This window comes from Equus asinus, chromosome 26, assembly GCF_041296235.1.
Source record: "Equus asinus isolate D_3611 breed Donkey chromosome 26, EquAss-T2T_v2, whole genome shotgun sequence".
NCBI classification, from domain to species: Eukaryota; Metazoa; Chordata; class Mammalia; order Perissodactyla; family Equidae; genus Equus; species Equus asinus.
The window spans coordinates 27,880,806-27,889,603 of NC_091815.1; the positions used below are offsets into that span (position 1 = coordinate 27,880,806).

The following is an 8,798-nucleotide window of genomic DNA, read 5'->3' on the forward strand; positions in this document are numbered from 1 at the left end:
GCCAGCCATCCCCAGCTGGGTCCTCTCGAGTTGCCAGCGTTCCAGATCCCTTCACTTTGTGAAGTGCCCACAGAGACACAGAAGGGGCAAACCACTTGTTCTGGGCACACAACACAGAGGTTGCAGAGAGCCCTCAGCCACAACCACTACACCCTGCTACCTGACCCTGTCCTGTCACTGTTTACCAGAGTGTGAACTGGGGTTGCCCTGAGGCAGACAGGTGGTGTGGTGAGAAGCCCTTGAGCAGACTCTGAAATCAGTTGCTTGGGTTCAATCTCAGCTTTGCCACTTCCTCCCCCATAACACCACAGCCAAATCATAGCTAGGTGATCTCCCAGGCCAGTCCCCTCCACACTGGCACTGACCTTATGGTTACCCAGTAGGCAATGGGGAGCCCTGGAAAGGCCTTACAGAGTCAAGTCCAAGCCCCTCAGCTGGATTTTCCTGATAGATTTCAACAAACATTTCTAGCTTCATCCCTCCCCTTTCACTGCAGAAGACTTGCTGCCCCTCAAAATACCATTTAAAAACCTTTCTAAGGCAAGGGGCCAAGTCTGTGAAACACCTTCAAGGGAGAATGTGGGCCCCATGAGAAAGGGCCCTCTGCTACTTGGCTTGAGCTAGTTGTTGCCAGGAGGGATAGTAGGTCTGCTGCCAGATCCTTTTCTTTTTTTTTTTTTTTTTCCCTGAGAGAAGCCAGAAATGCAATCTTTTTTTAAAGGCAAACTGTCTGATTTGTAACAGTAGGCAATTAATTCAAAAATTTAAAATATATCATGGGCCAAAGAAAAAAGTCTGTGGGCCAGATCCAGGCCTCATCTGCTATTCCTGCCCTGATCCTGCACACTCTTCCTGTGCCCAGCAGACCAGGAGCCTCTCAAGGACAGGGCCCAGACGTGACTCAGTCTAGATCCCAGCATAGCCTAGAGATATGGGCCGAAGGAAAATGGTCCCATATATCCTATTCACCCTCCTCCAGGCCTTGCACATGCTGTTCTTCTTGCCTGAAATGTTCTTTTCCTCCTCTATTGGCAAGTTTCTACCAATCTTGAAAAACACAAGGGTCTGTGTCAGCTCCTTTATGAAGACCTCGCTCATCACCAGGGCACAGTCACCACTCCCTCCTCTGACTCCTTCAGCCCCTGCACCTCTCTCTCTCTCTTATGCAACCACTGGGGCTGGGACTCTCTGTAACTACCACTGGACTGGGAGTCTCCTAGGGACAGAGCCTATGTCACTCACTCTGGGGCCCCAGCATCATCAGAGCTCAGAGTTGGGCACATAGGTGGCCTCCGTGGGTAGATGTGTTGGACTAACTAAAGCCCCAAGTTTCTCCAGCCTGCTGACCCCTCAGGCCCTAGGAAGGTGACAATATTACCTTCCTTTCCATCTTGGACCCAGAACTCAGAGCTAAGGAAAACTGCTCTCCTGGGTCAGCCACTCACCGAAAATCAAGACCATGAAGAAGGTACTTTATTGAGATGATTAGGATTGTGGGATTCCTGCTCCCAGCCCAGCCTCAGTCCCCTCAGTACAGTCTCATGGGTGGGAAGGACCAGGCCTCTGGGCTGCTCTGGGCCACCACCCAGGAGAGGCTAGGCAGTGGGGCAGGGGAGGCGGGGCTCCAGTCCAGGGCAGAGGTTTGGGACAACAAGGGTGATGGTGGCTGAGGCAGGGGCTGTGGTGGGCCAACCACCCTGGGCCGGGGAGGGGGTGGTGTGGCTACCAGCCAGATGCTTTTCAGCAGGTCAAAGGCTGTTGGGGGACCCCAGGCCGCTGCGGATGGTGAAGGCAAGGAGGGTAAGGGGGGTGTCCAGGGACCTTTTGGTGGTGCCAAGCTCACTCTGTGTATAGCGGGAGTGCTGGAGGAGTTAGACATGGTGAAGGTGAGCTCCTTTGTCCCCTGTCGCCTCTTCTGCCTCCCCTCCCCTGGGGCCTGCTCAGGGTTGTTGATCCAGGAGGGTGTCATCCTTCGTCTCTCAGGGTCCCCAGGCTTGGTCCCTGGCACAGAGGAAAAAAGCACAGGGACAGCTGAGCTAGAGCAAACAAAGGGAACAAGAGCACAGGGGGCAGGAGGAGGGCTCACCTGGCAAGCGTGGCTGGCAGTCCCGGAGCACCAGGGTAAGGTCGGGCACACAGCCATGGCAGGCCTGTAAGGTGCCCACGATGGCATCCCTGGTCTCTTGCACTAGGTTCCTCCTGGGGAAGGCCTGTGGCAGAATCAGCTGGCACTGCAGCTCCTTCAGCAGCTGCCCCAAGCCAGGGAGCTCTAGGGGACTGGGTGGGCCTGGGCCCGAGCCTACAGGCACCTGCTTCTCCTTGCTCCTTGACTGTGGGGCTGGTTCTTGGGCCCTGCCTGGGCTTGGGGAGGACTTAATGGGGAGTGCAGGAGTGACTGGCTCCAGGGACCCACTGCTAAGTAGCCGTGCCACGTCCAGAGATTTCACCTCATGGTTGAAGAGACCCCGGTGCTCCCGGCTCAGCCGGCCCTGGGTTATGACCACGAGCTTGTGGGCATTAGGGGCCACAGGTGGATCCCGACTGGCCAAGGGAGGATCCCGACGGACCAATGGCCGGCGGCTGCCCACCAGGGCCTCATTACGCTCCCGCCTGGTCTTCCTGCGACGGACACGACCAGTTTTCTCAGGCCTCTGGAAAGGCCGGGAGGCTGGCCCCCGGGGGTCCATGGTGTCCTGGAATGTAAAGATAGGGTGGTCATCAGCATGCAGATAAGTCAGGGACCTAAAAGCGAGTAGTGAGAAGAGGACATAGTTTGGGGTGAGGCCAGAGTACTATTCAGGGAGACAAGATGAGAGAAAGGGAGCAGGCAGAGAGCAATGGGAAAAGGCTTGGTCAGGGAAGGAGTCTTAGGGGTAGGGTGGGGTCAAGGGAATCATGGTGAACGGGAAGATTTTTCAGGAACTAGAGAAAGGGTTACTGGGAACACGAACATGAAGAAATAGGTAAAAGATGGGGAAGAGATCATGAGACTGGAGGGATCTGTGAACCAGAAAGGGATTTTAGACAAAGGAGAAATCCAGGGGTAGAGGAGGTAGTGGAGAATGGGGAAGGTGGAGAGAGATGGTAGAGAGAGAAGGGCAGGAGAGAGAGACAGCGGTAGAGAAGTTGGACAGATGGAGAAAACCTAAGGAGGACAGAAAGGGTGGCAGAGGAGGTATCAGGGGCTGGGGCCTGGTCGTGGCAGGTAGGGGGGCTAGGGTAGGAGACGAGGCAGGGTGGGGCAGGTGAGGTGGAGAAGTAGGGTACGGTTGGTGCGGCAGGGGCACCTCACCTTCTTTTGCCCCAACAAACCCCGCCCCTCGCCAACCCCACGTGGCTGTGGGACACAATGGCTTCTTTTCCGCGGTGACCCCAGCTCACGACGCGCCCAGCACTCTTCCAGGCCTCATGATGGGCCTCCTGCGCACCGCGCGCATGCGCGTGCCCCTCCCATGCCCTTTGACTCCCCCACCCCGGCACGAGGCCCAGGGGACGCGTGCCAGGCGCGCGCACAGTGCCAGTTATAGCCCCGCCCGCCAGCCTCACTGTCGGAAACCTCTCTCATTTGTCCTTAGACATCTCCCATCCCCCAATTGGCTGTGAGGTCCACTAGGCCCGCCCCCTTCCCCAATTCTGATTGGTTTAGACATCTATCGGAGAACTTCCTGTCTGGCGCGTGAGATGAGGCAAGGTGCAAGGGAAAGACAGGACTGTGGTAGCGCCCATGTGCGGGCAGTCCCCTCAGTCAAAGACTTCATCCCTTGGGGCAGGGGGCGTAGCGGTTAACTTCCCACGTTCTGCTTCTTGGTGGCCTGGGGATCGCCAGTTAGGATCCCAGGTATGGACATGGCATCGCTTGGCAAAAGCCATGCTGTGGTAGGCGTCCCATGTATAAAGTAGAGAAAGATGGGCATGGATGTTAGCTCAGGGCCAGTCTTCCTCAGCAAAAAGAGGATTGGCAGCAGTTAGCTCGGGGCTGATCTTCCTCAAAAAAATTTAAAAAAAAAAAAGACTTCATCCCTAGAGAATGAAGAGCCTTCTTCACCAGAGCCTAGAGGCTCTGGAGCAAGACTAACCTAGGTTCAAACACCCAGACTGGCACATTTGAGCTGTGTGACCTTGGAAAAGTGTGAAACTGCTCAGAGCCTCAGTTTCCTAATCTGTAAAAAGGAGTTCGGAATAGTACTTCCTTTATACAGTTGCCGTATGAAATGAGCCAATACAGCTAACTTGAAACATCGCTTGGTGAACGAATGCCTGGGATCATTTCTCACAAGCTTTGCTTCAGGAGCTGCCTCTCTCCCTCTCCAACATATCCATTTACACTTCTCCCCTCAGACTTTAAAATCAAGGTATGCCAGGGTGTTCCCCATGCCCTGATAAGTTATATTACCTATGAAATATTACTTGCCCAATCTTCATGATCTTTCAAAGTCTAATTCAGATACTACTAAGAAAGCCCTCGTCTTCAGAGTCCTCTTCCTCCTCCCCCCGAGGCCCTTTGTATCTCCCTTAATCACAACCTTGATCCTTTTCCCAGCTCTATGTCTGGATCTGTCTCCCCCAACACACGGGGACAAGGCTGGGATCTGACCCATTCATTTAATATTCGTTCAGCAGGTACTTGTGAGCAGCCATAGTACTTGGTACTATCGGTCAGCCCTGTTCCAGGCAAGTGGATTGAGGCAAAACATAAACACAATAAGTAAGACCCATCTCTATATCTCAATATCAACCTACCCAGAAGGAATGAATAGATAGGAAGCGTCCCATCTGGGAGTGAAGCTACAGGAATGTAACTAGATTTAGGGGGATGTGGGACCTCCATCTGGTCCCCAAGAACAGGGAAATCTGGGAAGACTTGAGGTCTGAGATCAATTTGGGGTGGGAGATGGGGGTGCGACCTTAGGTGGCTTTGGCTGTGGATGCAGGTTTCAGAGCCCAGACGCACCAAACTTAAGTTGTTGGTCTGTCATGGGTTTAGGGAGGGGACTAGAGGCCACAGATCTGCAAGATGAGCTGCGCGGGAGGGGCGCCAGGCTGGACCTGGGCCTTGCAGCGTCTCTAATTTCCTTTCTCTTTCTGCGTCTTCTTCTACCCCCCTTGCAGGGCCTATGATGTCCGTAACGCAAAGACATAGTTTAGATCTTATGCCATAAAAACTGGTGTTTTTGAGCAGGGGAGGCCCACGAGGAGACAGGCTCACTAAAGTCCTGGCGCTGCGTTAGAGGGTGTCTTTACAACTGAGCCTCCAATTTTCAGATTTTGCCATCTTCCTTTTCTCTCCCCCACAACAGTAGAAAATGAGAGCGTCCCCTGCTAGCCAGGTGCGTACGAGCCACCCCCTTAAAGGATCCAAGAATGGACTCGTCCACTCACTCCCCTCCCCCCACACGTGAATGGAACACCCCCTCCCTCCCCCCACAGTAGGTGGTCCCTTCCACACAATTCTCGTCCCATAGCAAATGGTTTCTTCCTCCAAGGAAGAGCGCTAGATTTTCCCCGCCCACTCTCGGCCTTTCAGGTAGTTCGCCCCTCCCCATGACGCCTGTGGGGTGGTTTCTCCCTCCTCCCCCACGGGTGCTAGATGGTCTCGCCTCCCCCATCCCCCCGGTGTCCGGGTGCACCAGCCGCCGCCGTTGCCGGGGAGTCGGTGGCTCCGGCGGGAAGCGCCGGACGAGCCCACTGCGCGGCCGCTGTGGGGGAAGCAAGAGCTCCCAATTCCACCTCCCCTCCTAAGTGAAGGTTTCCGCCCCTCTGGAGAGGAGGCGGTGCCCGGATCGGCCATCGTCCTCTGCTGTGAGTGCGGGCGTCCGGCTCGTCCATTGTTGCCTGGAGGGGTAGGGGTGGGCGTGGCGGAGCCACCTCCTCCGAGAACCCTCCCAGGCCGACCTCCCTCGCTCATCGTGCAGGAACAGCGGCGCCAAGATGAGCGGAGAGGAGAATCCAGCCAGCAAGCCCACGCCAGTGCAGGACGTGCAGGGCGACGGGCGCTGGATGTCCCTGGTGAGCGACCCCGCCTGCGATACTCAGGAGTCCTCAGGGGACGGGGGCGCTCAGGAGAGCAGCTAGTTCGCGCCGCTCTCACTACTTGTTTGGGAAACCGAGGGTAGTTGTGGTAGTGCTGCCTAAGGAAGCAGGGCGGGGTGGGCCCGGAAGCGCGCATGGCATTGACTCCCCCTTTTTCATCGCCGAAGCACCATCGGTTCGTGGCCGACAGCAAAGATAAGGAGCCTGAAGTCGTCTTCATTGGGGACTCCTTGGTCCAGCTAATGCACCAGTGCGAGGTGAGACTCGTCTCCCTCCTCCTGCCCCACCCAGGCCTGTGCCCTCACTGACATACCTGGACCAGAGCCCAGGCTAGGCAGGGTATGGGGTACCCTAAATAACCTCAGGTAGCGCGGGGCACTCAGAATCTTGGTGTAGAGTGCAACATTCTACTGAGAAGGAAGTGTGTGCCCTGGCTTTGTCAGATTGAATTTGTGTATACTGAGACTTAGAATGAGGCTCCACTACAAGAAGATTGCCCAAGGTGAGGCTCTTTATTGTTTGCTTAAAGGAGTGCACAGCTCTAATGGATTTCCACAAAGCTATAGTAATTTCCACGAAGTCAAGGTCAACTGTAATAGCACTTCTGCAAGCGGCTCAATTATAATATCTTTCCACTAAGCGAGGTTAAACCGTAATGGCTTTCCTCAAAGTGAGGTTCAACTGTAATGCTTTCTGTTCAATACATGGTCTAAGCAGAATGGGTTTCCATAAAGTGAGTCTTGCTTCTGTGGGGTCCGTGAAAGTGACACTATAATAGGTTTGCATAAAGGGAGGTTTGACCATCCAGGGGTTTGCTCAGGGTAAGATTTAACCAGATTGCTTCCATTAAGCAAGGCTCTTCCATGATGATATTTGGTTAACACTTAGCATGGTGGTCCATGCTGACTATGCCCCTGTGCCCACACCACTTCTTGCCCACAGATCTGGCGGGAGCTCTTCTCTCCTCTGCATGCACTTAACTTTGGCATTGGTGGTGACAGCACGCAGCATGTGCTGTGGCGACTGGAGAACGGGGAGCTGGAACACATCCGGCCCAAGGTGAGCAGGTCTTGGTGGGCAGCTAAAGCACCCTTAGCCTGCCCCCTCACCACTTCTTCGTGCTTTTCTTTCCACAGATTGTGGTCGTCTGGGTGGGTACCAACAACCACGGGCACACGGCAGAGCAGGTGACTGGTGGCATCAAGGCCATCGTGCAACTGGTGAACCAGCGGCAGCCCCAGGCCCGGGTCGTGGTGCTGGTGAGAGGGTGGGAGGGAAGGGAAGGAAGATTAGTAGTCGTCTGGGACCCCCTCAGGTGTAGCCATGGCTGGCACAGTTCTGGGCAGCTTGGCACAGGGCAGTGGCTTTCAGGCAAAATCTCGTGTTGAAGCTTGCTACACCCCTCAGAGCAGCTGTAGTTAAGGATGCGTTCAGGGACCAGTGAACCCCTTTTGCCCAAGGGACTGCTGGAGATTCTGGGAGTGTTGAAAACTCAAAACACTTAAATAGTCAAAAGTTGTCATGCATTCCTGGGGTGAATCTAGGCTCCATCACTTTAGCTGGGACATTTCTTCCTCTGAAAGAGGGACTGATCCATTGCTATGATGTCAACATTTTTATGAGTGATACTTGGAAAGAGGCTGGCACCCAGAAGGTTCTTACTGAATGAGATCTCAGACGTGGTATCAGGAACTACCCTTCCAATCCCCCACTTTCCCATCCCCAGTGTATTCTGCAGCTGGGGACTTCGTGGTGGGGGGTGGAAAACAGTCTGGCACAGAGAACAGGACACCTAGATGCTGGTAGGGTGTCTCCTCACACCTTTGGTGCCCCTCCTCAGGGCCTGCTACCAAGGGGCCAGCACCCTAACCCACTCCGTGAGAAAAACCGACGGGTAAACGAGCTGGTACGGGCAGCATTGGCTGGCCACCCACGGGCCCACTTCCTGGATGCCGACCCTGGCTTTGTACACTCAGATGGCACCATCAGCCACCATGACATGTATGACTACCTGCATCTGAGCCGCCTGGGCTACACACCGGTCTGCCGGGCCCTCCACTCCCTGCTTCTGCGTCTGCTGGCCCAAGACCAGGGCCAGGGTGTCCCCTTGCCAGAGGCCACACCCTAAGCATCCATCTTCCCACATTAAATTCTTGCTTCTCAGTCTTGTTTCCTGCTTTATGGCCTAGCCCATCTGGGTACCTCAACCCCGATCAGTGTGACCCTGCAGCTCTGCAGGGTGTCTTTTTTCTCCCCAAGGCAGGCATCACCAATCTACCAAGACACTCTGGTTCTTGCAATCAGGCAGACTTCTCTCACACTGGTGCTTCAGGCAGGTACTACCCATCAGTAACATAATAGGTGAAACCAGTTTGCCAACACTACCCTATAGGAGCAAGGTCAAACAAGAATTCTGGAAACAGCTACCCAACACAGTCAAAGCACACCCAAAGAATTCCTCCAATCTTTGCCTGTGCTCTTCCCCTGGCTGGAACTTCAGGTGATCTGGTCCTAGCTTAGATGCCATTTGCTGTGGAAGCTCCTTAACCCTCCCACCCCCAGCAGTTATCCCTCCACACAGGGCGTGGGTATCTGTTTCCCCAGAGGAGCACTGTCTGCTGGCTGTGACAGGTGTAACCCAGGAAAGGCTCCTTCTGGCCTGGCTGCAGTGCTGGTTCAGGCCACATGGGGGCAGCAGGGGTCACTTTGAGGACAGCGCAGTACTCTGGGCAGACTGGCCTCCCCACCTAGTGCCACCTCTGGGCTCA

At 54.9% G+C, this 8,798-nt stretch overlaps 2 protein-coding genes across 4 annotated transcripts; one reads left to right on the plus strand and one right to left on the minus strand.

Annotated features, from left to right (window-relative positions):
• Positions 1-1,452: 1,452 nt before the first annotated feature.
• Positions 1,453-5,192, minus strand: PRR19 (proline rich 19). Of its 2 annotated transcripts, XM_014867579.3 has the most exons (3): positions 3,293-5,192; positions 2,087-2,693; positions 1,453-2,001 (listed from the first exon to the last, which is right to left on the minus strand). In XM_014867579.3, the coding sequence occupies exons 2-3, from the start codon at positions 2,685-2,687 to the stop codon at positions 1,529-1,531; spliced, it is 1,074 nt and encodes a 357-aa protein (XP_014723065.3). In that variant the 5' UTR covers positions 2,688-2,693; positions 3,293-5,192; the 3' UTR covers positions 1,453-1,528. The 2 variants fall into 2 exon arrangements, with proteins under 2 accessions (XP_014723065.3, XP_070355245.1); XM_070499144.1 differs by having other exon boundaries at positions 1,454-2,001; positions 2,087-5,192.
• A 140-nt stretch (positions 5,193-5,332) lies between these two features.
• PAFAH1B3 (platelet activating factor acetylhydrolase 1b catalytic subunit 3) lies at positions 5,333-8,193 on the plus strand. 2 transcript variants are annotated; one of them, XM_014867544.3, is made up of 6 exons: positions 5,333-5,799; positions 5,913-6,006; positions 6,198-6,287; positions 6,973-7,089; positions 7,167-7,289; positions 7,871-8,193. In XM_014867544.3, exons 2-6 carry the CDS (start codon positions 5,929-5,931, stop codon positions 8,156-8,158), a joined length of 696 nt encoding a protein of 231 aa, XP_014723030.1. In that variant the 5' UTR covers positions 5,333-5,799; positions 5,913-5,928; the 3' UTR covers positions 8,159-8,193. The 2 variants fall into 2 exon arrangements, with proteins under 2 accessions (XP_014723030.1, XP_070355251.1); XM_070499150.1 differs by lacking the exon at positions 5,333-5,799 and having other exon boundaries at positions 5,806-6,006.
• Positions 8,194-8,798: the final 605 nt, after the last annotated feature.

Bases quoted from the DNA above. Each gene is read 5' to 3' on its own strand.
- PRR19 (XM_014867579.3), bottom strand. From the start codon at position 2,687: ATGGACCCCCGGGGGCCAGCCTCCCGGCCTTTCCAGAGGCCTGAGAAA. The intron at 2,002-2,086 runs GTGAGCCCTCCT...CCTCTGTGCCAG, and splicing joins CTGCCAGCCACGCTTGCCAG to GGACCAAGCCTGGGGACCCT.
- PAFAH1B3 (XM_014867544.3), top strand. From the start codon at position 5,929: ATGAGCGGAGAGGAGAATCCAGCCAGCAAGCCCACGCCAGTGCAGGAC. The intron at 6,007-6,197 runs GTGAGCGACCCC...TCATCGCCGAAG, and splicing joins ACGGGCGCTGGATGTCCCTG to CACCATCGGTTCGTGGCCGA. The intron at 7,290-7,870 runs GTGAGAGGGTGG...GCCCCTCCTCAG, and splicing joins AGGCCCGGGTCGTGGTGCTG to GGCCTGCTACCAAGGGGCCA.